General features: G+C 44.7%; 5 protein-coding genes across 6 annotated transcripts; 3 read left to right on the top strand and 2 right to left on the bottom strand.

Annotated features, from left to right (window-relative positions):
• Window positions 1-274: 274 nt before the first annotated feature.
• LOC112461182 (protein aurora borealis-like) lies at window positions 275-4,502 on the bottom strand. The gene is made up of 7 exons (XM_025026331.1): window positions 4,212-4,502; window positions 3,678-3,929; window positions 3,283-3,574; window positions 3,134-3,219; window positions 2,865-3,059; window positions 2,506-2,728; window positions 275-1,794 (listed from the first exon to the last, which is right to left on the bottom strand). Exons 1-7 carry the CDS (start codon window positions 4,233-4,235, stop codon window positions 1,322-1,324), a joined length of 1,545 nt encoding a protein of 514 aa, XP_024882099.1. The 5' UTR covers window positions 4,236-4,502; the 3' UTR covers window positions 275-1,321.
• A 122-nt stretch (window positions 4,503-4,624) lies between these two features.
• On the top strand, window positions 4,625-7,479 carry LOC112461181 (nicastrin-like). Its single transcript, XM_025026330.1, has 8 exons — window positions 4,625-4,868; window positions 4,951-5,049; window positions 5,170-5,507; window positions 5,593-5,980; window positions 6,071-6,488; window positions 6,586-7,025; window positions 7,086-7,278; window positions 7,352-7,479. Exons 1-8 carry the CDS (start codon window positions 4,817-4,819, stop codon window positions 7,368-7,370), a joined length of 1,947 nt encoding a protein of 648 aa, XP_024882098.1. The 5' UTR covers window positions 4,625-4,816; the 3' UTR covers window positions 7,371-7,479.
• A 3,324-nt stretch (window positions 7,480-10,803) lies between these two features.
• On the bottom strand, window positions 10,804-17,417 carry LOC112461183 (homeobox protein PKNOX1-like). 2 transcript variants are annotated; one of them, XM_025026333.1, is made up of 8 exons: window positions 17,267-17,417; window positions 15,156-15,275; window positions 14,753-15,062; window positions 14,058-14,258; window positions 13,464-13,758; window positions 13,110-13,250; window positions 12,759-12,952; window positions 10,804-12,684 (listed from the first exon to the last, which is right to left on the bottom strand). In XM_025026333.1, the coding sequence occupies exons 3-8, from the start codon at window positions 15,059-15,061 to the stop codon at window positions 12,364-12,366; spliced, it is 1,461 nt and encodes a 486-aa protein (XP_024882101.1). In that variant the 5' UTR covers window position 15,062; window positions 15,156-15,275; window positions 17,267-17,417; the 3' UTR covers window positions 10,804-12,363. The 2 variants fall into 2 exon arrangements, with proteins under 2 accessions (XP_024882101.1, XP_024882100.1); XM_025026332.1 differs by lacking the exons at window positions 13,110-13,250; window positions 17,267-17,417.
• Window positions 17,418-19,150: 1,733 nt separating this feature from the next.
• LOC112461180 (insulin-like growth factor-binding protein complex acid labile subunit) lies at window positions 19,151-23,637 on the top strand. The gene is made up of 6 exons (XM_025026329.1): window positions 19,151-19,392; window positions 20,063-20,334; window positions 21,929-22,185; window positions 22,289-22,580; window positions 22,658-22,816; window positions 22,942-23,637. Exons 1-6 carry the CDS (start codon window positions 19,230-19,232, stop codon window positions 23,266-23,268), a joined length of 1,470 nt encoding a protein of 489 aa, XP_024882097.1. The 5' UTR covers window positions 19,151-19,229; the 3' UTR covers window positions 23,269-23,637.
• A 2,058-nt stretch (window positions 23,638-25,695) lies between these two features.
• LOC112461179 (brain-specific homeobox protein-like) lies at window positions 25,696-27,050 on the top strand (the record flags this gene model as incomplete). Its single annotated transcript, XM_025026327.1, has 2 exons — window positions 25,696-26,133; window positions 26,761-27,050. Coding segments are annotated over exons 1-2 (638 nt in total), but the record flags the coding sequence as incomplete, so codon positions are not given.
• Between the last annotated feature and the right edge of the window lie 786 nt (window positions 27,051-27,836).

Genomic DNA, 27,836 nt, shown 5'->3' with positions numbered 1-27,836 from the left:
ACAGGCGAAGTCATCCTATGACAGACACAAAAAAAACACAAAGTATGAAGCAAAGCAGATTACGATGTGTCATTGTAACTAGCCAGGGACAATCAAAAGACATGATGTGTTTGGTTTGCTTCCATTACATGACATCGTGCCAAATGCAGAATCCTTTGGGTTTGGAAGATCAGAGATATGTTAATTTATATGTACACACACATAAACACACACACACACACACACACACACACGTACGTATATATGTATGTATGTATATACCTACACAGATTGTATATTATAAGAATTTTGTTGGCGTAATATGTAATATTATAATTATATATATCATTATTATTATTATTATTATTACTCATTTTAGATGAATCATGCTGTAAAATGTTTGTTAAGTTTTTGATCTTGCTTATATATATATCTTGAGTATATTTAATATTTTAGGCTGTAACTACAAGAAAATTTTATCTAATGAAACAAATGAAGAAAATTGCAAAACTTGTTGCTTATTTTATTCAGCATTTTTTATTCCACGTAGCAATTATGGCATACTTTAATATACAGAGTGTTTGGACAAACTTTCAATCGTTATCGTTATACTGTCGTTGCGCAGCTTTTTTACCATATAGTATACCCGCACAACTGTCGTTATGAGCACTTAACGACAGCATAACGATTTACAGAATCTATTACTGGAGCTATAAGGATCCAGTAACAACGCGTTTCCGACCCCGGGTCCATTTGCAAAAAATGATCCTTATGGTGCCCCCGACAATCTCTGAAAGTTTGTCTGGTGAATTTCCAATATTAATAATACAATACAATGATGTTGATCATAAAGAAATGATTAAAAAATGTAAATGTTTCTTTTGAATAATCTGGAGCCAATTTTTCCTTAGCAAAAGTTTCGAGACGTTACGTTTAACGTAACATTTTGACCGAACAAATGTTAAGAATATAGCCACATAAAAGTATCTCGACGAGATATTTATATAATAGATATATTGAAATCTCTATTCTATAGCACATTAAAAAGTAGAATAACATCCTCGTGAAAATCATATAGGCTAGTCAGATCCAATTCAATTAGATTAAATAATTATAAAATGTCAAGTTCGACATGCGAAGAAAATAATATTGCCTACATCAAATTGAGATCCACTTATCAAAAAGCAATTTAATTCAATTGATTATAATATAAGGGTTAAGAATAAATTTATGACAAAAAATAAATCATACACATTCGCTATATTTTTTTATGATAATTGTGAGCTAAATATTGTCATCTACTTGAGCATTTCGTCTATGAATTCGACTTCTATGATTCTATTTAAGTTCCACTTTTTTTATTATGTTTGGAAGGTGTAGAGCTAAATACGTTTCTAATGTTTTCTCTCCAAGATAGTTGAGTATAATCTTTGGACATCGCTATTTTTTCATTCCAGAGAGTTTTGTGATTCGTCGAAGTATTGTAACTGTCTATTGTACACATTGCGCTATTCATACTGTGAGTTTGATAACCAGTGTCTTGAACTGAATTCGATATACTTTGCTGCTCGAACGCGCCGGACATTATGTTACTCCGTTTATGATTTTCACGTGAAAAACTTGCCGTTTCCTTATTATGTTCCTTATCACTAAATACAACGGCGCTGGAATGCACAATATTGTCAGTCGAATTTATACATTTTGGTAATTCCTCCATATTAATGGAATCACATGCATTTGTTTTATCATTATTTATAATTATCAATTTATCACTGTCTCCAGTACGTTTCACGTCAATTTCCCTACTGGACATATCTAAAACATATTTTTAACAAAATATTGTTACGAGTATATCTGTTTTGCTTGTGATAGGCATTAATACTGTAATACTTTAATGGGAAAAGTGGTACAACAATTATTTGAGATTTACTTTTCTCTAAGGACAGTCAACGTAAAACTATGTTTAAACCCCTTCTTTCTATATTTGTAACTTATTGAACTCTTCAGAATTCTAACTATGATACAATCTGCTTTATGCAAGTACGCAACATTGATACTGTTAACTTTCCTTATCATTCCCGTTAGCCAAATCTATCGAGAACAAATTTCGAAAGTGTCTGCTGCAAATTCTGTCGATAGAATGCCAACAGAAATATAAGAATCTGTTAACAGAATATAATGGCTGTAAAAACTCAACAAAACTTGCCATTTCGTAACCATTTAAATGATGTGTTCTATTTTTAATGTTTATGAAATAACAGATTCTGCTCGATTTTTCGTTAGAAATCTGTTAGCAGATTATATCGGCAAAGATCTGTTGCGAAATTTGAGCAAATCTACTGCCAATCTGTTGTCATGCTGTGAGCAGTTTGTTCATTAGGACGATAATGGGTAAGTTATCTTCCCCATTTCGTTGGAGCAATACAGGCAACTCCTTTTCCAAAGAGTTGTATAAGTGAAGGTAATATATAAATAAAGGGAAAAGAATGTATTAAAAAATTAGGCTATAACAAAAAGCTAATTTACCTAACGAATGATAGCCATTAACTGAACTTTGATCTTTTCTTTCAGCTATATCGTCTGTGCTCATGTCTATCATAAAGTTTAACCGAGTGGCCGAAGAGCAATGTTCAACTCTTTCGTACAACCTATTGTTCTCAGCTTCATGTATTGGCGACATGTTAGGTGGCGATAAGTTTTCAGACATCACTATGGACGATCTATTGCTTCGCCGTCTAGTTTGTAGCCTCTGAAACACATCATCACGTTAATTTTAGCGATATGCACGAACTATAGACCATAATCAATCTTATTTGTCGAAGTACAAAATTGCTACTGTTATATAAAAAAAATTACTTGAATGTGTAATACTGTTAAATACGTACCTTTAACGGAGTACCGTGAACAAACATGCCACTTTGAGGAGGGCTGCAAGATAACGCCATGGACTCGTTCATTTTAACCGGTGACAACGACGTAAAACTCTCATCGTTGTCAGTGCCCTCGTCATGACAGAAAAATAATTTTCTCCTCAGCGAATTGTTGCTCGAATTTACATCGTCGCTGTCTACATTTTGTTCCTTTGGAAAACAAGAATATTTTTATCAAAAGAGAGATACTCATACTTCCATCTCGACAGCCACTACAGGCAAACCTGAGTAAAATTGAAGAAGGGTTTTAAAACTTCTTCCACGTTCGAAGGCAGATCCAGAGGTAGAGACAATATCGTCTGACTCCAGGCTGAAAATACAACGGCGATGAGATCGATCAATTTCGAAATATCGATCTCTTATTAGATCCTACCATCTTTTGTCATCTTCGAAGGTTCCTGAGTAGAATTCAAGTCGTTCAAAAGCCTGTTGGGAGTGTCCAGGGCTAAAAGGGGTTTGCCCTCCTGCTTGACGTCCCACGGGCTGGGAATTATCTGATTCTGCTTGAAGAATCGATCTATAGCTGCTTGGGCCCGAGTCTCCAGTTCCAGATCGGGAGAGTGCACCTGATGTACCGGTGAATCCTCGATCCTCGCCGGTTTCATGTGAGCCAGCTCCTCTATGCTCCACGTAAATCCCGGGGAGTGTTGCGCAGGACTGGGAACCTAAATATCGCCAGCAATTTTAGCGATTAGCGCTCGCTGTCAGCACAGGTACTCACTGTCGATCGAGGTAACTCCTTTACGGAGCTTCCGCAAGCAAAATGACCTTGGCGAACACGGTCGGGCTGATCGTGGACAGGTGCAGTCTGTTGATCAAATCAGGCTCGAAGGGATTCTTGGTGATGAACTTCCTCAGCTTGGACGGTGGTGTCATATGAAACGGCAGGCATTGCGCGCCGTTTTGATACGTCAGCTGCTTCAAGTGATTATCGTTTCGCTTCACCGGAGTCCCGCGCCTCCAGGGGCTGCACGCCAACGGATTCTCCCCCTTCCGCTTTTCGTTCGGTGTGTCCCGTCTCTGCTCCATGTGACAATCAAAACAATCCGCTTGGAGAAACGGACGCTGCACACCTTGCCACTACTCCGCGTAGCTTCGCACTCAATTCGAAATTCAGCCCGATTCAGCCTCTCCACGAAGCCTCTTCGTTCAACGCGCAATTTCCGCCGCGAGACTTCGGTAGATTCTCTACTCGCGAAAGCCCGTTTATACGAATTATAAACCGGAGGGCTTCGATATCCAAGCGATTGGAATTTTCGAACTTTTGAACATGTCAGATTCGTTTCAAATTGAAAACTTTACCTTGAAGCGCCTCTCTACGTCCATATGGACGTTGAACTACGTGGCCAATATTCATGAATCCCGTAGGTAATGTCCACGATTTTATGGTTATCTCCCCGCTATATCTACAACTTTTGTGACAACGTTCACGATTTTGTCAATTTTGTGGTTCTCTTCCGTGTTACGTTCATGATTTTTTAGTTCTCTTCCGTGTTTATATTCAAAATTCATTATTTTTTTGTTCTCTTCGGAAAAGAAGAAAAAAATCGCGAACAGCACGGAAGAGAACCCCAAATGCAAAATCATGGACATTATCTACGGGATTCGTGGATATTGGCTACGTAGTTCAACGTTCACATTTTAAGGGACATAGAGGCGCTTCGAAATAAAGTAACAGCACCCTGAGCACACTGCACACAGCTAAATTGCGCCCCATTGCACCCATGGCTGCTGCTGTTGTTCTCAGACTTCTCTCTGCCATGACTCACACGATGTGTCATTAATTGTTTTCATACCTTGATTCTCGCGTTCGAGATGTATCCTAACAGCACCAGGTAATGCTCCGAAATTCTGGTCGAATTGCGTAAATCTCGGGTACTCTCGAGCACGAGCGATAACAACGGAACATGGCGATGGAAATGTGGAAGTACGTTTTGGCAGTAGTCATCATAAATTCAGGTAACCCCCCCCCGAGCTCCACGTGTCTTACGTGCCATTCAATTTCAGTGTATCGCAATTATCGGAATTATTTTATTTCCAGTGACCTCCGAAAGAATAAAGGATATGATATACATGCCTTTGGAGGGTGTAGCTGCGTGTTTCCGAAAGCACAATGGCACACATCAATTCGGATGTTCCTGTAAGAATCGCCACTCGTTCCCCCTCGCCCGTCACACTTCCACGATTGTTGATCCTCAGTCTTCTTCTCGACCATTTCATGTTGCTTTACTGACGTTTGCGACGTCTCCGTTATTTACAGCCAGTAGATCGGGAAGCGTAGGTGTGGTACACTTGGTCGAGGTGGACGACGATATCGCCTGGATAGAAAAAAATTCCACCGCCGGCCCGTACACCGTGGTCCTGCCGTTCGCGATGTTCGACAGAAGCACGCTTGTAAGACTGAAGAACACGAACAACATAAATGGCGTGCTGCTGACGAGAAATGCCAGCCACGAACGTCCGTCGAAGTATTCGCCCGAGGACCAGTGCCCAAATCGATATTCCGGTTATAAGAAGTGCAATGAGACGGAACCGTGGAACCCTTTCGGATCTGCGTTGCTCATGGAAGATTGGCCGTTCCCCATGTTCTACACAGAGGTCGGACGAGATTGTAACAGTACGAATTTTGCGTGCCAAAAGTGTGCCTTATATGGACCAAATGTTAAAAGTATCGTGTTTACAGAATCAGACGATCCTGGAGGCCATAAAGACCTGTTTCTGGGCGCATAACGCACACGACCTGGAGACGCAGTATCAGAGATCTCTCTGCGCGATAGAAATGAAGTCATTCATGCACGCTGCTGTTAACTCGGAATCTTGCATAAAGCGTTCGGATTTCATGATGAATTTCAATCCGACGCCGTTTTGTGACCCCCTCGGAGATAGGAACATACACTGGCCCCTGGCGCCTCTCGACGAGAATAACAATACGGTGATAATGGTGACGGCGCGATTGGACGCGTCGTCGTTATTCGACGGTGTGTCGCCCGGTGCCGGTAATACAATAACAGGACTGGTCACGTTGCTTGCCACCGCGTACTATCTAAATGTCTTAAATGCCACTGTCAACAGTACGTATTGATCTTTCCTCAGAATTGTCGCGTGATGTTCAAATGTAAACATAATATAATATATATATTTATTCTCATTATTATATCCAGATACGAACGTTGTCTTCTCTCTGCTGAATGGAGAGGCGTTTGATTACATAGGATCCAGTCGTATGGTGTACGACTTGAAGCACAACAATTTTAACGCCCTTGGCGGAGTCAATTTGAAACTCGACGATATCCAGACTGTGATCGAATTTGGCCAGTTGGGCAAGGGAAACATATTTCTTCATAGCAATGGCAACGACGATATAATAAAACGTTTGCAGCGCGCGTTGAATGGTTATAAATGGTTGACTGGTTATAGCGCGTCGGTTATAAATGGTAGCGTTCCACCCACGTCCGTGCAAAGTTTCCTGGAGGCGAAACCGAATCTAACGACCATTGTTATAACCAATCACGAGAGACAGTTTAAGAACCGATATTACAATGGTATCCTGGATGACGCAGAGAGTCTTAATTTTGATAGGTACATACACGTAATTTGTTCGATTTTAATACATACCTCATGTTTTAGCATTACTTGATTTTGTATTATTGAGATTCTCTTGTCTATCATGTTTTAGAAACGATACTAGCGCGCTTGCATCAGATTTAGCGAAAATTGCTCTTCAGGTTGCTAATGAGCTTTACCGGGAAGTGACGGGCAAAGCACCGGAGCCCGTCGATCTGCCGATATCCATGGAGAAGCTCACCGCGGAAATGCTATATTGCTATTTGGAGAGCGCCAAGTGTACTCTGTTTCGTGCGGCTTCGGCGCCTAATGCCAAATTGGTCGATCAGGTCTTGCCGTTGTACGTCGGGGTGCACAGAGTGCTCAACATCGCGACGACTTTGACGGGACAGCTCTTGGCCTACCTGACGGGCGAAAAGCTCTATGATATGAACGAAACAACGTGCCACGAAAATCGGCTTGCTTGGATGGGCGGTCAGAACTTTTCGGGCTTGTGTATCAATTCAACCGTCAATTACAGTACGGCTGTGAGTCCCGCGTTTATTATTGAGGGTAAGTTGCTACGCTATTCGCGATAGATATGGGGATATCCAATTGTTTCTCTTATTACAGAATACGACATGAAATCGGGTGTCTACTCGACTTGGACAGAATCTATATGGCAAACGTTAAGCGTTAGAATGTTTCTTAAACCAGCGGCAGCGACGGAACGCTTTAGTCTGATTCTGGGTAGTTTGGTCGCCGGTTTCTCGTTTGTGTTAGTATGGCTGGTCAATAATCGAGCCGATGCGTTATTTAACTCGAGGTTTGTATCGTCTTTCTACAAAAAGTAATTTGCACCGCATACATATACATACTTATACTAATGACATTTTCAGGAGGACCGCTGATTGCTAGGGATACGCCGCGGACCACATATCAATGACCAGGTTGGATAATCATCGAGAAAATCAAGATGTTCCGGTAACTAGCCTTTAACCGTATGTGTGGTACGCCCTCGGACGATTATTTACCCCGAAAAATACCCGGATGTGTCTCGCATTGTTATCTTTATAATTATCTTATTTCTCGTCATCGCTCCATCCACAGTGGTTCATTTGAAAAAAATCACGGACGCATTTTTGACACTTAATGTAAATGGCAAGGTGAATCTTTCCTCTACTTTCTCTACCTATATTATTAATTATTTATGAAGTTATACGAGAAAAGACATTAGATGACTGAAACGAAAATAAGTTTAGTAGCTTTGTGTTGTGCGCGCATGTATATAAATGAATGAATGTGTATTTAAGGTAGTTGTAAGATTTAGGTAGTGGTAAGATTTTTAAAATGAAAATTACATAAAAGTGTTAGAATACAGCAACTCTTTAGCGATTAAAATTGATTATTCGTGTAACGTTAAAAAAATCGAAATATGAATCATAAAACAATAGCGGAAAAGTATATATATCTCTTTCTCTCCCCTTTCTTTCAAGTTTAGTTTTTAAGAAATAATGTTTTTTTTATCACAAATATTAAATCTCTAGTGCATATTTCCCTAATCATCTTCACTTTATATGCAAAGTATCGCTCTTCGTTGGAGCAATGGTGTAGAAATATAGCGACAGTATTAAAACAAATGGCATCTTACATAATTGCGGTAAAAATAAAAAGGGGATAATGCAAGCGTGATGGCGTTTATTATCGATAAACAACTTATTTAACAGGGCGTTGATGTACATGGGAAAGAAGTATTTAATTTGTATATCTAGGCTTTCTTTTTTTTTTTAGTATACATTTAAGTATATGTTTCTCATTTACGACTTGAAATTTGGACAAAGTTAGAAATGGGCCATTCTCGAAAAGAGGTTGATTCGGATAAGAAATTTATACAGAATCTCACTGTTTTCTAAATAACCTAAATAATCAGGATATTTTTAATTTGTTCCAACATCTATAAAAGACAATTTTTCTTATCACTGCTTTGCCACTGTACATTTGTTATTTGATCAGGCATGCATAGAGTGAAAATGTGCACATGATAAAAAGAAACGACATTTTCATTCTGCATATGTATGTGCCATTGAAATGAAGGCGAGGAGGTACGTCCATAATATTAGAATATTGTCCAGATGAATTAGGAATACTGAGATTTGATTATAGTACAAAGTAAGCACGTAATTATGAAATTCTATGAACATCACTTTTTTCGATTTTCCCGATACCTGCATGTAACATAATTTCTGCATTACACAAGCTATTTGACCCATTTCTATCTTTATATATCTCTTTCTTTTTAATTTAATTCTCGATAGATAATTTTTTTTCGCATTAACGTTAATTCGACAGACACTTACGTCTTGTATATAGTGTCCACATGCACGCGTCGCAATGAAGTTTTACGTCACGGACATCCGTGCAAAGTAAAAAAAGCGAGAGTGCCCGGTGAAAGATATGCCAGGTGCATATACGCGTTTTTTTCCGGCCTGTCCGCGTGCATATGGATTGGAAACGGTCTACGCAACGCACGTCCCGACATACGTTCAACCTCTTCGGTAATCGTTTGCGCTTTCTTTTAACTAATTTTCAGTATACAAGGAGTGAAGTAGGAGGCTGGGCACCGCCCACCGAATTATCACAGTCGTCTGGTGCCGCAGCACATACGTATACGTGGTTCAGCCTTACAACCTACCTCTTAATCTAAGCGTTATCTTACGTTCATTTAGTTCTCGGATACAGTATAGCCCCGTACGAGGTAGCTCGTCGAAGCAATAATTTCTAGAGGAGTGATTACACTTTTTTTTTATATTAGATTGCGATTGTAAGTTATTGCTTTACTTTTACTACAAACAATCCGTTGAGAATAGCACAGATCTCTCAATGAATGTTTTTTCTTCAAGTCAGGAAACAGTGTTGATTGAGCAACGCAGAGTCATGTTCCTCGTCTTTCCGTTTTATTTTTTGATGTTTATCGTTGTTGTAGCCGAACGTTATTTACTTTAAACAGACTGATATCGCGGCACCGTGCACGGGAGCTATACTGTCAGCTGTCTGCAACTGATAATATCGTTTTACTCAAGTTATATCGCATATTCAAATATTCCGCATGATTACGATATTACAATCGACATTACGATTAGGTGATTGAGCGGAGAGTGTCGGGCGTACAAAAATCTATACGTTTGAGAAATGGAGGAAAAAAAAAGAAATTATAAAGAGTTTGTAAGAACAGGTCGAACAAGCTACTAATGGAAGCACTTTGTCAATTGGCTATATATACATCGAATCAACGTGAAAATTATAAGTACAGAGGAAATGATATTTGGCTACTTAAGGCAACCACGTCTCGACAGGCTACATTATATGACACATTCCCCTCCTATGATCGAGTGACTAGTGTCAGCTTATCGCTAACTGCGATATCCGTGAGAAAAGTGACAGCGACAATAACGATGAAAGCAAAATAGAAATTAAGAACAAAATGAGAATTCCACGTTCCTGCGACTTCTGTCGATACAGCAAGATTACATCCTCCTATATGGAATTGTTAACTTGGAAACAACTAATTTTACGCTACGTTACTTTACGTCAAATCTAACAAGGTAAGACGGTCTTAGCCATTCAAATCTCGATGGACGGATCGCGAGGAAATGATAGCTTCGGAGAAAGCATAAATATACACGCGTATGTGTATCCAGGAAGAACGGTATGTACACGAGAATGCATCGGCGAGAACAGCCAGTTCGCGAGTGGATATCGAAAGTTCGCCGGACTCGCGTAGGAGGCTCGAGATGAGCGAGCTTCTGCCCGCCAAAGTAGCGCGATAAGAAAAATTTCGACTGGTAAAACGTAATGATCACATGTAGACAGCCAGTGCGTTAAACATTAATATCCCAAAATGTATTATATCGTTATCATTGGATATATCCAATTTCTTATTTCCAAGAAAAGTATTAGCTTTTCTTAACATACTTGGTAATATTTATTCTCTGCTTTGTCTGTCTCTCTTTCTCTCTGTCTCACTAACAGTTCCGCATGTAATATGTACAGTATCATGTAACACGTGCAGTACACGTTCAAGGGACGACACTTAGAGTTTAAAAATATAATCATCATATATTTAAAGTAGTATCATATCATCATTGTATTGTGGTTGTGTTGCTGCTGCTGTTATATTATTATTACTATTATCATTATTGTATATAATTATAGTTATAATTATTATCATTTATCAATAGCGTAATAATTATTATCATTATTAGTTATATTATTATTAATTATTATTATTATCATGGAGGGACAGCGTTTCGCTATGCCACGACACTGCAGAGCTGAACAAAGACTAAACGCGGAAGTTACCACGCTCTTTAATGGCACGAAAAGTACAATTAATATTGCATGCTATGAACTATAATTCTCAATCTAATTTGGAAATTAATTAATTATCCATATGATCTTTTTACAACTTTCAATTTGCTAACAACGTTAGCAATTGCCGTTACCATTTCTCATACACTGTCCATATTGGATTGCCTTATATAAGTTGTAAATTGTAAAGCAGGTCAATTTCTCAACCTCAAAAACAGCTCACACGCATTATAATCACAAAATAAAAAATATGCGGATATTTTGTTGTGACACAAAAATGACAATTATTGTGGTAGGAGCAGTACAAGGTATTAGTAGTAATAGGTAGTAATAGTACTAGTAATTTAGTAATAGTAGTAATAGCAGTAGTAGTAGTAGTAGTAGTAATAGTAATAGTAGTAGTAGTAATAATAGTAGTAGTAGCAGTAGCTTTAGCGGTAGCAGGAGCGATAGTGTTAACAGTAATAATATTAATAATGATAGTAGAAATAGTAGTATAGTAATAGTAATAGCGGTAATGGAAGAAATAGCAATAGTAGTAGTGATACTATTACTAGAAGTAGCATAGTAGTAACAATAGTAGGAGTAATAGTAATAATAGTAGCCGTAATGGTAGTTAATATCTGGGTAACAGTATTAATCGCAACAATAGCAGTAATAACATAGTATTGCCGGCAAAGCTAGCAGAAAAAAATTTGACTTTGTCCAAATGGAACAAAATTGTTTTATTATACGCCCAACACATAATAGTGTCAAAGTTATAAAACTGAGCGACAATTAATGCACCACGTCAAAAAGAATAAATTTGTATAATTCTTGGATAATGCTTAAGAATGTACATTGAATGGAAAATATGAATAATTATCAGAAAAGCATCTTTCTTTTTGTGGCAAATCTTTGTTCGAGTCAAGTCGTTATAATCACGTTATATATAAATATATAAAAAATATATATACATATAAATATATAATGTGATTATACTTAAAACAACATATATCTTTTACATACATTACAAGTGTCATAAATAATAGTATCATCAGGGACGTACGTTTGTTACAAGTGACGTAATTAAACTAACAAAAGATCGTAGTTTCAAAGAAAGCTCAGATTTATCTCCACTTGTGCGCGAATCACTTACAAATTTGTCGTCGAAAAATAAATAACATTTCCCGTAGCGTAATGCAAACGTATAGGTATATTTTCGTTTGAGTTAGATGTACTTAAGTAAATCGCTCTTTCTAGTACCTATTCAATCTCAGTTCTCGTTTCTGAGTCCGTTAACACGTGAATAATATACGAGTCGAGATTAAAAATCTAATCAGCTGTCGTAAAAAAGCAGATCGGTCGAGTAGCTAACGAAAAATCAAAGTATCGAATGATCAGAGAGCGTGATAACCTCTATCCGCATATTCTTAACTTTCACAAGATTAATTACGTATTTGACAGTTAAAGCGATATCTATTCCCGAATACCTTAATACTGTAATGAGCAACTGGATTTGAAGGTACCGTAAAGAGGTTGACGTTTCGGTGATCGACAGAGGTCAGTGAAGATCATCCTCATCGCTATCGTTACCGTCTTTCGATCTAGCGGCACCTCCCTCACCGTCGCTAGAACCCGAGTCACTCGCCGAATCATCGGACTGCCAGCCCGCCTGTTGTTGCTGGGCCGCCTGTTGCTGCGCGGCGTGTTTCGAGGTCTTGTGACGTTTCCCCGCGCGCGACGCCACGTCCGTGCCCGCACCATCCAGCATGGGCTGCAGGATCCGTCGACGAGCGTTGATAAACCAATTGTTCACTTGCAACAGCGTCAAATTCGTCTGGCTGGCAATTTGACGCTTCTCATCCTCAGTCGGATACGGATGCTGCGACAGATGGGCGTTAGATACGAATGAACAAACGTATCGCGAATGATAGTTTTGTCGACATTGTTACTCACTACTAAATGCTGAAAGAGCCACGTTCGCATAATGCCAGTTGCGTGTTTGGGTAAGACACCCCGCTTCTGACGTCCCTTTCTAGCGCTACCGTGATTACTCCTATGATTCCCAGCGTGATTCGAGGCCGCGTTGCTGGCACCCTCCTCCTCGTCTTCGCTCGCCGCGGGAGAAGGCGAGCCCGCAACTGTAATGTCTAAACACGATCGACGTGATCCATTACACTCGTGATCCTCAATGCGATATAGCATAACGGTGTAATTTGCGCGTTGAGAGATAGCAACGGCAACGAGTCGTTACTATTTCTCAGCGCTGGCGCGCGCACGCGGAAGGAAACACATTATATTCCTAACCGAAATACTTTTGATTGTTAGATCTCCCGATATCCGCGTATTCCGCGTTTTCTCGTTCTCGCAAGGCGAGTAGTCCCCAGTATCCGGCTTCTTCCAGGTATATCCTGTTGGAGATGGTCCGCAGATACTCGCTACTGTCATCTATAAACGGAATTTTAGCAGGAGATCCGTCATGCGCAAAATACAACTGCTGCTCCAGGAGGAGAGAAGCAAGAAGAGTCAGAGTTTCGACGAGAGGGGAGAATATCTCGACCGATCAACCGATCCTGATTCCTGAATGGGTCAACGCAACTTTCGATCGGCGTGAACGATCGAAAAGAATCAACTTTGGTGCGTCGCGCGGTTCAAACTCACCTTGGCCGAGATACATGTCGTTAACCGGGGCGCATGGATGCGCCCCGATCTGCGAGAGAGGCGTACTTCCGTGCACCGTGGACGGTGAGAGCGGATCGTCATGGTCCTGGCTAGTGGATTTGCCCGAGCGCTGGACGGCGGAAGACGGTCGGACCGCCGACAGTTGGTCGTGATTAACGCTCTCTTCTCGCGCGTGCGAATTCGCGCCGTCGTTCTCCGCCACGGCGACGTCCCCTCGGCTCACTCTGAATCCGTTAGCTCCCGACTCAACATCATTGCCTGTAGATGACAGCACCTGGCAAATATATGTCTCAACTAGCCGTCAGAGAGCAGGGATGGGAAATTCAGTAATATCTCAAGAGATGTACGCGTACGCTCGTACGCGGTGATATGTAACAATATATATTAACTGCCTCAATCAAATCGACAGCGATTCACGATCGCCGACGTGCAAACGGCAACGACGACAACGACGTCGCGGGACTCTTCGCGTACATCCCTTCTACTACGGGAATATCTACGTTGGTAAGGGGATAGAGACCGGGCAGACCGGGGAGCCTAGCTTCATCGCGGCATATCGGGCAAACGTCTAACCTGCAGCGGACTGCTGCCGTTGCTCCCGCTCGACGGGCCCATGTCGTGCCCGTGGTGGCTGTAGTCGCTGCGTAACAGGTTCTCGCTCTGCATCTTGCCCTTCAGACACGTGATGTACCTGTTGCAGAAGTCCTTGCACAGCTCCTGCACCTTCTCCAGCTCCAGAAGGTGAATACGCAGCACCTGTATCGCCTTGATCATCTGCAAGAAACGCGTCCCCGTGGAAACGCCTTTAAACGTTCAGCCGATCGTCATCTCTCGCCACCTCTCTCGCTCATTTGTTTCCGATCTCGACTCAGGGCCGGAGCACAATACAAAGGTACAGGCAAATAAAAACAAGGAATAACGCAAGCAATAGGATTTTCAACCTATCGGAAGCCGTGTATCAATGCCATAGACTGAGCATTCTCTTTGGAGAGTTTCCGGCAAGATCTGAAGGACAGGAGATATGCTTGCAGTGCCGCTTTCCTTTTCTAATTGTCACAATTATATCTTTATTAATATATATCTTCTGTCCTTCAGATCTAGCCGGAAGCTCTCTAATGGTAATGTTTAGTTTTGCATATATGATCAATGCATTCTGTGTTCCTATTCCCTGTACTTTTGTATTGTGTTCCGGTCCTCACAACCGCGCGTGCGGGGAAAGACAGGAAGAGGAGACGAGCGGGAGTTTCGGTGAGGTGTTTCGATCTTACCAAACCGTCAATCTCGGGGTCATTGATCAGAAAGGGCTTTCGGTCTCTTTCTTGGTGCTGGACGAAAGCCTGTATATCCATGTTGAAGCTTTCGGACGTGGAGTTGTCCGAGCTCTGGGTCGCCTGTTCGCATCTTTCGAAGAGTAACGCCAGTAGCGGGAAGAGCGGATGTTTGTACACGGCCCTCTTGTCCGCCTCGAACTGGGCCTGATCCTGATGAGTCGTATAGTCGGCGACCCCACTCGCTGGGTCCTGGTCGTATCCGGGGGTCACCATCGCTAGCGCAACGGCGGTATTACCCTCTTGCATCCTATCACAGACAACATCGCCGGAATCGTCATACTCCACGATCCCTTTAATCGATCCCTTAGATCGATCGCACCTTAAAACGGAGCCCTCTTACCTATCATTCCCCCTTGGCGATCCTCATTTTCGTCTGGATCCTTCGCGACTCGTTCCCTCTGCGCCTCGGGTCCGACCACTTGTTTAACCCGCTGGTCAAATCCCGTTGAACCGGAGGATGCTTTGGGAAGAAGCAAAATCGCGATAAGACGACTGACTTTGTTTACGACGCTCCGTTAATTCCTAATTATCGGTCGCTAAAAACGGTCGCTCCGCGGAAATTCGTAAGGCACAAGGCGAGAGAACGCGCGAGAAAGTGAAAAATCGATAAAGAGAAAAAAAAGAGAAAAAGAGAGAAGAGAAAGAAAAACGTCGCGTCCCGCCGCGCCGCGCGCGAACAATCGAACGATGCGGCACCGCATTTAAATGTCATCATTAGACAGCATCGGCGCCATCGGCGCCCAGGGCTCCCATCGATTTTGGAACGCGGCGTGTGTCTTTCCCGACGCGAGTTAAATAGCGCCAGCGAAAGAAAAAAAAAAGACGAAAAGGAGACAATTCGGAGAAACGCGCGCGGGTGAGAAATCCCGTCGGGAGCTCCAGCCAGCTTCCGCAAAACTGGCGGCGAGCGGCGAGGTACAAGGGGCAAAGTCGCGGCCACGAGGTCGTCTTACGTAAGGGAGAATGTTTTTTTTCTCTCTCTCTCTCTCTCCCTCCCCGAGATCACCGCGCGTCTCCGCACTCGTCCCGTCTCGAGAGATTCCGAGAGAGGCGGCCGTCGGAGCCGGGAGCGAATCTCATCGCGGAGAGACGACGGGACGGAGGGTCCGCGATTTTCCCCTCGGCACGTGGGGTTCGCCGCTCCGAAAACGGCAGAGGCACCGACCGGCCACTGTTTACTGCCCGTCGATCATCGGCCGCGAGTCTAACCTGCGCGACTCGCGCGGCGAGAGGGCACGTCGCCGCGCAGATAAGCGGCCGCAGTTAAAACACGCCCTGCGAGCGTTACACTTTACAAACGGGAGGCGGACCGCGCCTCCGCCTCCTCCACCTCCACCTCTCCTTCCCCTCTTCCACCTCGCGCTTCTTTTCCCGGCCTGTCATTGCTCGTTCGATAAAGTCGAAGGGTGATCGCCGCCGCGCGCCCTCCGGAGAAGGCCGTGTCGCGATTAGGGACGAGACACGCGGCGACAGCGTCGTCGTCGCGCTCTCTTTTCTCTCTCTCTCTCTCTCTTTCTTTCTCGCTTTCTCGGCCCTGTCTCGCCTCTCGAAAGATCATAGTGATCGCACGAGCGACCGAAATATTATGAGTCTGTTTTCTATTACTGAACCGGCTGCCACTAGTTCGGAGTTAATCTTTTTTTTACTCCACATTCAGGCAATAGAAAACAGACCCTATTATATCAGCTGATCGTCTCGCAACGGTATCGAAATGCGCTGTTCCATATCTCGCGTCTCCGGGCGCCTCCAAACTCTCGCAAAGTATTCCGGGATCAGCGTCGTCTCGTAGATGACGCTTGTTTACGTCGCACGCTTTTCTCCCCCACCCACCCTCCCGCCCCGAGAAACGAAGCTGCGCGCTTCCGCGAAGGATCCGCGAGGCGGCCCACCTTTTTCGTACAAAAATGTCGGACGGCGAGCGAGCCGAAGGGCGATGGGCGATGATTATCGGCGATTGTCGGAATCCACCGTCGGATTCGGAGCGCGTTCTCGCTCCGGAGGGATCCGATCATGGATTTTCAGCTCCTCGGCTCCGCGTGTTGCGTCGCGCAACGTGAAATCCGACGACCGAGAATCCGCGTCCGCGTATCTTCCGCGCGAACACGAAAAACACGCGCGAGCGACATTCGCGACGACGCTGATCCGCGAGGACGCGCGATCGAGAGCTCGAAGAACGAAAATAAACGATCGCGACGACGATGGTTGTCGACGTCGCCCGCGCGACATTCACGAGGACACCGATCCTCGCGACGAGCCCCGATCTCGTGTCCCGTCGAGAAAAATGGGCGTTTACGGCCGCCGCTTTGGGGAAACGGACTCTGGCCGAACCTAACCTCCTCGCCGCCGCCGCCGTCGTATGGAAGACGCAGAAGCGAACGCCGAGCGAACGAATCGACGACCGTCCTGACCGCGGGCTGATCGCGAGAACACGCAGATCAGTTCGGTGCTTACCAGCTTACCGTGAGACTCTCGTAGCGTCGATCCACCTAGAAGCGGCGCGCGGCCCTCGCTCGTTTTGTTTTTCACGCGACTACGCGCGGCGCGATCGAACCGTCATAGTCGTCCGGAGTGGTCCGGAGCCCCGACGGGCCATAACAGGCATCGACGGGACGGGGGAGGAGCCCCCCGTGTTTCGCTCCGTGCACGTGCCCGGGGGAGAAGAATGCACGTACGCACGCACGCACGCAGTCACGTCGCATGCACGCACTTGATCGCTCGCGATCCCGGAGAGAGAGATCGACCGAAAAAATCGCCAGTGCCCGACGTGCACCGGTGTCCGATCCTGCGCGCGTAGCGCCGGTGACTCACGACTCACGCCGCTGATCGCGCGAGTACCGTTCGCCGCACGTTCACGTAGACGATAAATCCCGGTAGCCGGACATTTTTTCGCACAAACGCCACTACTCCGTTCACCCCGTCCACTCCTTTCCACTGGCTCCCGTCTTTTGTGACGTCACCGATTCAATACTTTTCGCGAAGGTTTCTCGCCGCGGCGGCGCCGTCGAGGTATGCCGGCTGCCCGTCGGATGGCGCCACGTAATCCGTTTTTTTTTTTACTTGTTTGCACTTTTTTACACTATTTTGCACGTTTCTGCACTTTCCACTTTTCGATTCCCTTCTAATTTTAAATTGTCATCATCGGATCAATACCTCTTTACGACTATACGTTTACATGGCGGCTTGTAATCCGGTTTAAACTTATTTCGCCTGACACTCGGCTCCAGATTGTAGTTCCGTGCAATCAGTGCGGATAAAATGTAACTAATTGCGGATAGAAATCAGCGAAATGAACGTAAAAAAAGTTGAACCACCAATCACGAGGGTATTACCAATTCCGCATTGTGCATACGTTCCATACCATGGAATCGCACCATTTCAAAAATCTTAAAAGTCTATATAGTTATTCTTTTTGACGTTCCCACATTTCTGTAGCACTCTCACGATCGGCTGCGTTCACATCCATAACGCTCGGCGCATCCAACATTTAAATATATGTGCACTTCTACAAAACATTTAAATAACAATAAATTATGAAATTAACATTTTATAAATTCTAACTATCTAAATTTTTACAAGTTTTTTTAACAACTTGTTTATCGATCGATGACGCGGGAGAAAATAAATTTAAATTTCTTTCGCTCACGTTTTAGATGATGCCGGCGGTCGCTAAATGAATAATCTTCCGATCGCCCCAGGTTCCGCCGCGCGACCGCAGATGTCGCTACTGTGGCTATCGAGGCGGCGTGTCGCGCTCTCGATAACGATCGATCGCGTTCGGCCCCCGCGTTTCAAACTGGCTCTCCGATTCCGACCGGCGCCGCGGCGATTAGCTAAGAGCCTCCGCACAAGACTCTCGTTATGATAACGTACCTTAACGCAACGTGTATCAACGCACAAGAAACGTATCGGTTACGGCGTTATACGTCAATACGTTTCTTGATCTACGTTATTACGTTCCCATAATACGAAAGTTTTGTGCGGAGGCTCTATACTAACTCGGACAGCCACTTGAAAAAATTCACGCTTCAACACACGATATCTTCTCCTACAATGACACGTTGCGCGTTTTGCGCAGCAAAATTCTCTACTTTCGATTTCGTGAGATTTCTTACAATGCGCGCGGGTGAGATGCTAAAACACGTCGCCTGCGAAATATCGCGATTTGAATTCGAAATTACGTCTCGAGATCGAATCGGCTCGTGGTTTAGAGCGGGATTATCATCAGCTAACGCCGCGTTTCTCAGCGCTTCTCCAGCTCGTCTCGAGCGATGAGTAATTAAACGAGCGATGTTATCTTATCGCGCTTACACCTTGTTATCGTATACGCGAAGCGTCAGATACGGTCGGATATATTCAATTTCAGTCGACACCGCGAGGAAGCTCAGAAAGTCGTGAGCTTATTCTACGCGTCAGGATGGACCTGCGACTGTCGGTGCCCCTGCTCGCGGTAATCCTTCTCGCGAGGTGCGAGAGCCGGGAAACGCCGGGAAACGCGACGACCATAGTTCCGAGTGTGATTAAAGCGGACAACGTGACGTCGGGACCCGAAAGTATATGTGCCGTGTGTTCTTGTACAGGTAGAGTGTCGCAATTCAATATACTATCTAGCTCGATCGAAGGCGAGCCAACGCTTGATAACGCGCTCATCGTGGTAACATGTGTGGCAAAGTTTTCTCTTCGAATCACAAAAATTCACGGGACGCTCAATAGTTAATATCCATTTCCAATATGTATGTTAACTCTATAATCTCGGGTTATAAACTCTTCATCCTTTTCTAGCTCGAAGAATAACTTTAATCTCTTTATCTTTATCTTTTCGAAGAATATTCTTTATCTTTTTTTTTCATAATTATTAGAACTGGAGGAAGATAGAAAAGTAAATTAAGCTAATTTTAAAACTAAAATGTCTAATGTCCATTTCTACCAATGTAGGTAAACTTTAATCTCGGTTTAACATTACTTTTTTTTCTAGTTCTAAGAATTAGAAAAAAAAAGGTAAAAAGTAAGTTAAATCGAGATTAAAATTAATCTACAAAAGTAAGTTAAATCGAGATTAAAATTAATCTACATTGGTAGAAATGGACATTATTATAGACATTTCAGTTTTAAGATTAGCTTAACTTACTTTCTATCCTCTTCCAGTTCTAAGAATTATTTAAAACAAATAAAAAAGTAAAGTTAAACTATGTGTGAGATTAAAGCTAATCTGCATCGATAGACATATGAGAGTAACGCACTCCTTTTTAGATAGTTACGTGGACTGCAGCAATCGCAGCTTGGAGACGCACTTCGAGAAGGAGCAATGGTCGAACGTGACGGCGAAGGTAATCTCGTTCGAGCATAATTGCCTGGTGCACGTCACGCCCTTCCCGCGGATAGCCGTCGGGAAACTGATCCTGCGAAAGAATCGTATCGTGAAAATCGACTATCGCGCCTTCAAGGAGCTCGTTAATCTCACCGAATTGGACCTGAGTCATAACCAGCTCACGTCGGAGCAGCTGCAGCCGCACGTCTTCGAGGTAATCGGAACGATATCTTCGCGCGAGTTAACGCGCGTTAGGCCGATCAAAAGGCGCGGAGCGAACGTGGCTCGCCTCCAATTCGTGATTCATCGATCGACGAGAGAGATTTTGACGCTCCGCGATTCCGGACACTTAACCGGACTCCTTTCCCATTTCGACTGTAGCCACACACGGCCGCGTATTTAGAATTTAAAAGACATTACTGTCATCTAAATTTTCATATTAGCGAATATACATTAGTTCCCTTCGTCTTAGATAGATAACTATATACTCCGTCCAACGAGAGATCATGGCTGATCAAACAACGATGAATAACGATAGGGCACAGAGCCGCAGCAAGGTGTTCGCGTTAAATTATTTTTATTTTTAATAAATATTGTCCAACACTATTAAAAGTAAAAATAATTTAACGCGCACACCTTGTTGCGGCTCTGTGCCCTATCGTTATATTTATGTTTGATCAACCATGATTTCTCGTTGGATGAGGTATAGAAACTTCGTATACTTATAGATAATAGATAGCACGTATCTCGATATGTATTTGAATAACTTTTTAGGTGTTATCACATCTTTCATTTGTTACCGCTACGGTTCGGTGATAAGAATTATTATAAGTTCAAGCTAATATTTCAAGAAAGTTATAATTTTATACAAAGCTCGTAAAACTATAACTTCCTCGAAATATTTCGAGTGAATTTACTGACCAAAAGTAAGAAAAGAAGTATAAAGAGTTATTGCGCACAAATTTCATTGTGTACAATAATTTCGCAATGCAAATTATTATACACAATTGCAATAAAAGTGACGCATAAAGTCCTTAACTGTTTTCAAAATGTCAAAATGTTGTTATGAATCGCTCATTTGTCATAAAATATGCATAAAGGTACAAATATATTTTTATAGCCGTTAAATAGTTTGGATATGAAAGGATTTATCGTAGAACGCTCTATCGCTTGGAGATACATAATCGATCAACATTTCGGCGAAACTGTCCTGATTTTATTCCAACCGAAAATTACCGTCGCGCATTGATCGTTTGTTCGGCTCGCGAGCGATAGAAAATAACGAGAGAGGAATAAGCTAAAAAGAATATCTGTCTTCGTTCAACTTGTACAGATAAAGCGAATTCGCGGAAAAATTTATTTCACAGAGTGCCGAATTCCCAGCATTCTCTGAATTCGATGGTTTTTTTAGAATTGATACGGCAGTGAAACGTTTCATGATGATAAGATTACCGATTGATGAGCCTTATGTGGCTCATGACTACGCTATCCTTGCATCGCGGTATTTAACTCTCTTCTCAGATAAATCGTTTATGTTCATTTGTACTAACGCAGACTTTAATCTTGATTTATTACTTTTTATCTTTTTCTAGTTCTAAGAATTAGATAAAAATATAAAGTAATTTAAATTACTTAAGGTTAATCTGCATTGATGAAAATGGACATTACTCGTTCACACCTTGTTTAAAACTTTCGCTTCCTCGTTTATAAAGGAATCTTGCGACTTTTATTCCGCTCAAATTGATTACCACATGTTTTCTGTTTTCCTATTTGTTTATTATGAATGACGTTATTCCTGATCGTTTCAGGGAAGGTTCTCGCCAGAAGCGTACGAGCCTCTGACCCTGAAAATCTTGGACCTTAGTGGTAACGTACTCCACTGGTTACATCAGAGCATATTTGAGCACCTTGCCGACCTTAAGGTGCTAAAGCTAGCGGAAAATCCCTTTGGCGTATTCGACTATCGTACATCCATAGCGATCAGCAGCGTGTCGTACTTGGAAGAGTTGGACATCAGTTATTGCCAGCTGAGAGAACTGCCGAGCGTTCAGTTCCACAATGCGAAGTAAGAGACAGAGAAATATATGCGACGATTACAGTTTTGATGCGGTTACGTTTACGTCGCCCGAGATCGGGTTTCCTGAGATCTTTCCGTTGCTCTTCCGTAGGAATTTGAAGAAGCTGAACCTGACCGGCAATAAGCTCACAGTTCCGCCCAGAGCCTTAGAGGAAGCCAAGACCTTGGAGTACCTTAGCTTGGATGGCAATTCGATACGCACTATCAATCTCGCGAACGCCTTTCCCAAACTGCCAAAACTGAAGGAACTCAGTATGCGCGAGATGCCGAATCTGACAGAGATTGGATTCGGCGGGTTGTCGGCGTTGACTAGCCTGGAGAGTCTCCAGTTGCAAAATTGCAAGAAATTACAGCGTATCGATGAGTACGCGATGGCGTCCAAGGTACGTCGGACATACGAAAGCCGACGGTAAATGCATCGTCGACAACGGTTATAATTTACTGCGTTACTGCTTCGTAGACCGCCGAGGGCACGATATGGCCGCCGTTGAAAAAGCTGAACGTGGCGTCCAACGCTCTCCGGTACCTGCCGATGTTGCTCATCGGGAGATGGGACAAGCTCGACGAATTGCGCCTGACGAACAACCAGTGGAGCTGCGATTGCCGTAATCAATATCTGGTAAGTTCCGACAATCGAGGGACGCGCAAGCTGTCGGGGGAGGAAAAAAATGAGTAAAGAGGCTCGGATCTCGCTCGTTGCGATCGGATCGAATACGACAATAACTAACGGATTATCTCTTGCAGATCGGGAACGTGTTGCCGGAATACGGCGAGGCGCTAATGGGCGAGGAAACCGAGAAGCTCAACTGTTCCGCACCGCCGGAACATGAGGGAAAGAAGCTCACGTCCTTGGCTGACCGACATCTACGCTGCTTGGATTTGTGGAACGCGAGACCGGAAAGGGATGCCGCGATCCTCGTGGGAGTGCTAATCGGTCTACTCGTCGCGATCCCAATCGGCATGGCGTTCTTCGTCTTCTGGCGACGCGGCTTCTTCTTCTGCGGGTCGCAAGGTCCTGCCACCTTCTCCCGTGCATTCTATAAACGCGCGTCCAACGACGATGACATTTAACAACATATGTGTATATATATTGTTTTTAACGCAGTTGCATCTCTTTGCTACTTACTCTTGCTTCTTTTAACATTAAGCAGACATCAAGAAACAACGAGGTACAAAGAGATATAGTGTTTAGATTGCAACAGGATCCGCAAATATCGGATGACGCATCGAATACATCTAGTCTAAGCTTCATCAAATATGTACGGCGTATCTTTTATACGTTTTGTTAAGATATCGTAAAGCGCAATGCGCTATATCGTCGCGTGAGCGAGTTAGGTGTACATTTCTCCTGTTCGAAAAAGCGCATCATTGTAAAGCGCAGCCCGTCGCGCTTTGGGCTGTACGACACGTATCACAATAAACACAAAACTTGAAAATTAATGCGTGCCTCCCGTTGCTCTCGCGTTGTCTAACGAGTCCCCGGAGGATTCACGAGTCTCGGCGAAGGACGTTCTCGAGCCGCGGCCGGAACCCCGGACGATGGATTTTCGGCTTTACAGGCAGAGCCGCGCAGAGGGCGGCTCTCTCTCTCTCTCTCTCTTTCTCTCTCAGCGCAAATGCGTGGAGGGTGCGAGGTGAGGCGAGAGTTACGCGACGCCGAGCGACGCTGGGCGACGCGGGCGGACGCACACGGACGGATGGACACGCGCCGGTAACGCAATTACCGCGACGTTAATTTACTCAATAATCGCAGAAGCAACCCCGTCTAAATGTCGGCACGCGTCCCTCGACCCTAATCATAGCCGGCCGTCGTCACGCCAGCAGAGTACGAAGAGAGATCATCGGAGATACACGAAAAGCCGTCGAGAGATTAACGTTAAAACTGTTAAAGTGCAAGATTCTTCTTATCTCCTTTCTTTTCCTCTTTTCTTCGCTCTTTTCTTTTCTTTCCCTCTTCTTTTTTTTAACACTAGAATAACCAACCCGATTAAGGTGCTTTTGTTGGAATTCATATCGACTTTTGTCAAGATAAAAAAATTATTATAATATATATATTCTAATTTATTCTCTACCACTCTAATTTTAAAGTTCTGTATAGAACGTCTACATATATCATAATAATGTTATAAGGTGTCTAGTGTTAAGACGTTTACGTTGCCCTCAACACGGAAAAAGCGCGCATCCCGCTTATCCCAACCGGATGACGATTTCCGAAGGACGCGTCGGTATCGCGTCTTTCCGTCGAATTTACGCTTTCAGAAACCTCGTACTTTGTTTATTGCTCGGGTATGGAGATATGATGTAGTCATCTCGTCAAGCGCCGCACACGCTCGTACCGCGCCATTTGGAAAGCGCCCCCGTATACACGATCCGCTAAGTAATTTAATCCCGCGTTTCCGCCCGTCCTCTCTCGTCCAAGATTCAATACCGATACGGCGCGGCGCGAGGCGGGGTATTCGCGGATCGTACGAGGAACCTGATTACGTGGGATGCAGGGGAGCGCGACGAATCGAGATCGAGACGATGCTGCGCGTAAGAAGATGATCGTTTCGGTTGTCCCGAGGGGGGAGTATCGAAGGGGGGGAGGGACACTTTCGAAATTAGAGCCTTATCTACGAGACTGGGGAGAATTGGTTTTCAATAAATACTCGCAACCAGGAATCGTCGCGCGTCGCGCACGTATAACGGACGGCTACGCTGCGTTGCGCCGGGGGTGGCTGAGCGCGAGGGTTTTCGTAACGTACTCTTACATATAGATGCTTGCACTTCGCATTATTATCTTCGTGTGAGAGCGTGACAGAATGGAGAGGAATCGCGAATACAGAAGGATCCATCCCTCCCGTTCCTCCTGCTCCTCCATCGTTGCCGCCACCGCCACTGCCGCCTCCTCGTACGCCGTTGAATTCACGAGTACCCGAGCGCGGTGTCCATGGAAACGAGTGGCCGAGTCCCGCCCCCGGGACCTTCGCGGAGCCAACCCGGGCGACGGCGAGCGTCGCGACGCCGGCCAATGCGGGCGCCAGGCCCTCGGATTCAAGCGTCACCCTTCCACGGAGATACGGGGGCCGCCGCGGTACGCTAACTAGCGGGAGGGGCTGCCGATGATCGCGTCGCGGGGGGTTGAATCGCCCTGAATCGCGCCGCGCTCACCTCTATACGCGCCCTGAACGACGACGAAGGACTCGGTGAACGACGGCGAAAGACAGTGAGCGACAGACGGCGTCTCGCACGGATTCGTACCCGATCCGTGGCAGGATCCGCGACGATCAATCACGATTCCGTCGGGCGGATGAACTCGCGAGACGAACGACGTCCGATTAGCTGAGCCAAGTGGTCGCCGATCCGCGGAAGAGAAAAGTGACCGGTTTCGAGAGTGAGCCCCGCGAGATTACCGTCTTCGTGCGGCGTCGGACCTCCGTTGTAAACACGCGCGCACGCGGAGACGGATCGAGAGATCCCCTTGGCGTGAAAAACGGGACACGGCGAGGATCTCGCGACCTTGGCGTCGCGCCAGGGCGCCCGGGCGAGGATGTAACCTGCGGGGCATGCCCCGCGTCGTAGCCGCAACGCAGTGTCGAACGAGGAAAGATGCAGTCGACCTGCCAGCAGCAACAAGCTCAGCCAGGCCAGAACGGGACTTCCGCCAGCAGGACGTCGTTCCTCATCGAAGATATCCTTAGCCGCGGCACCGTCACCCCGCACGTCCACCACCATCAGCTGCACCATCAGCACCTGACGCCGACCTCCGGCCACGGGCAGCACCACCAGTACCAGCAGTTCGCCAGTCTGCTCCCCGGTTATCCCACGGCACCGCCCGCCGCGGCAGCCTTCTTCCTGGGACCGCTCTTCGGTAGCGCTGGCATGGGAGTCGGCGTGGTACCGGGGGTCGGGGAATTGGCCGCTCTCAAGCATTGCCGACGACGGAAGGCCCGAACCGTGAGTACATCCTCGATCTTCCTTCCCTCCTCCGGTGCCTTCCATCTGCATCCGGAGTGGAAATCGAGAAGCCGCGTCCAACTTGTAAATGTTATGGATCGAACACTGTTAAATTCGTGGTGTCAAATTATACTCAATTTGAGTCAACCATTCCTGTAGATCGCCACACTGCTCCCACTCAATATATCGTATAATTTAACTAAATCAATGGAATTAAAATAATACTATTTTGTACTAAAATAATATATTTCGACACACATGGTAGTTGAAAATAACAAAATGCTATTTAACTCAATGTATTGGTTTAAATGTCATCCTTTAATATTTAATTAATAGTGAATAGTCGACTCTCCAAATCGACGATCGTTGGAGCCGGAGCAAAACGCAAATCGGGGTCAAGTCGAATTCGCGTGCAATTATTTACAATTTTACAGCAACGAGGCATATCTGTGATATGCGTTCGTTGCCGAATGAACAATCATCAGGTCGTTCACCTCTCGCTTCTCGCCATTATAGATGCACATTCGCTCTTTTTTAACTATGTACATATGTATTTTTTTTTCTTTTCCCCCTATTTATCTCTCTCGCGACTGTAGGAGACAAGAGTTTGCTTCCTTACGGCTTCAGGTATTCAGCGACCAGCAACTGGCAGGTTTGGAAGCGAGGTTCGAGGTGCAGAGATACCTGAGCACGCCCGAGAGGGTAGAGCTGGCGGCGGCGTTACACCTGTCCGAGACGCAAGTGAAAACGTGGTTCCAGAATCGACGGATGAAGCACAAGAAGCAGCTGAGGAAGCTGAACACGAGCGGTAGCGGCAATTCCAATTCGGGCCAGCAATCGATATCGGTTACGTCGCCCGCTGGTGAGTCGTGTCCATTTCATTTCGGACGATTGTTCGCCTCGACGGAAGCAAAAATGTAAATCGGCTCCGTTGCGCGGTGCGATATGTCGCGAGGGTGGTTTCACGAGAGCGAGAGCAGCTCTAAACGATGCGTTTATGTCGCGCAATTGAACGATACTTATCGTTTGAAAGACATCGCGATCTACGGTATCTACGGAATTTCGCGTCGAGTAGTCTCCGCAACGCATAACTTAATTACCAAAGTAAATGAGCGTATCGACTTTTCGACAAACAGCTGCGAGCAGTATTCCCGCACCGCGAGTTAATTAACTTGGATTAATGGGTATAATGATGCCGTGTCCTAGATAAGCGCCAACTCATGAATGGCCGCGCGTCGCTACGATAAAAAATAATACGCGCGTGTGCACGTATATATAGTCGCTCGTTTACGCGCCGGATCCCGAAAGCTGAATCCGGAAGCTGGATCCTGGGGAGAGGCGTGTAATCTCTTCGGACGGAGTACCGCGTAAGCGTCATAAACGGCGCGCGTATTCGGCTTAATTATAGTAATAGACAGCTACGAATGTGCGGATACGTAATCAAAATGCTAAACAAATACACCGGCACGACGAACGGATCCGGGATTAATCGGTCCATAGTTATCGGTTAATATCTGACCGGAGCGGAGAGCGGAGGAGGCGCGGGATGGCGCGTTATAACGTCGGTTGTCGTTAAATACTTCCCTGTTGTCACGCTAATGGGCGATATCTGTATAATGCAACCAAAATACCGCTGACAATAAATTACGCAAGTTCGGCGTAACTAGCCAGACCGTAACCGTGGTTACGTTGCGAGGAACTAT

The sequence above is a fragment of the Temnothorax curvispinosus genome, unplaced genomic scaffold (genome assembly GCF_003070985.1).
Source record: "Temnothorax curvispinosus isolate PA1 unplaced genomic scaffold, ASM307098v1 QBEX01011109.1, whole genome shotgun sequence".
Taxonomy (NCBI): Eukaryota; Metazoa; Arthropoda; class Insecta; order Hymenoptera; family Formicidae; genus Temnothorax; species Temnothorax curvispinosus.
This window is presented reverse-complemented; position numbering and strand designations above follow the sequence as displayed.

Excerpts from the sequence above, each read along its gene's own strand:
- LOC112461182 (XM_025026331.1), bottom strand. The coding sequence starts at position 4,235 with ATGGACGTAGAGAGGCGCTTCAAG. Across the intron at positions 3,060-3,133 it reads CCTTCTTCAATTTTACTCAG|GAACAAAATGTAGACAGCGA; the intron begins GTTTGCCTGTAG and ends TGTTTTCCAAAG. Across the intron at positions 2,729-2,864 it reads TTCACGGTACTCCGTTAAAG|AGGCTACAAACTAGACGGCG; the intron begins GTACGTATTTAA and ends GATGTGTTTCAG.
- LOC112461181 (XM_025026330.1), top strand. The coding sequence starts at position 4,817 with ATGGCGATGGAAATGTGGAAGTACGTTTTGGCAGTAGTCATCATAAAT. Across the intron at positions 4,869-4,950 it reads AGTAGTCATCATAAATTCAG|TGACCTCCGAAAGAATAAAG; the intron begins GTAACCCCCCCC and ends TTTTATTTCCAG. Across the intron at positions 5,508-5,592 it reads TCCCCATGTTCTACACAGAG|AATCAGACGATCCTGGAGGC; the intron begins GTCGGACGAGAT and ends TCGTGTTTACAG.
- LOC112461183 (XM_025026333.1), bottom strand. The coding sequence starts at position 15,061 with ATGCAAGAGGGTAATACCGCCGTTGCGCTAGCGATGGTGACCCCCGGA. Across the intron at positions 13,759-14,057 it reads ACGGCAGCAGTCCGCTGCAG|GTGCTGTCATCTACAGGCAA; the intron begins GTTAGACGTTTG and ends TATATTTGCCAG. Across the intron at positions 12,685-12,758 it reads GGCTCTTTCAGCATTTAGTA|CATCCGTATCCGACTGAGGA; the intron begins GTGAGTAACAAT and ends CATCTGTCGCAG.
- LOC112461180 (XM_025026329.1), top strand. The coding sequence starts at position 19,230 with ATGGACCTGCGACTGTCGGTGCCCCTGCTCGCGGTAATCCTTCTCGCG. Across the intron at positions 19,393-20,062 it reads TGCCGTGTGTTCTTGTACAG|ATAGTTACGTGGACTGCAGC; the intron begins GTAGAGTGTCGC and ends ACTCCTTTTTAG. Across the intron at positions 20,335-21,928 it reads TGCAGCCGCACGTCTTCGAG|GGAAGGTTCTCGCCAGAAGC; the intron begins GTAATCGGAACG and ends TGATCGTTTCAG.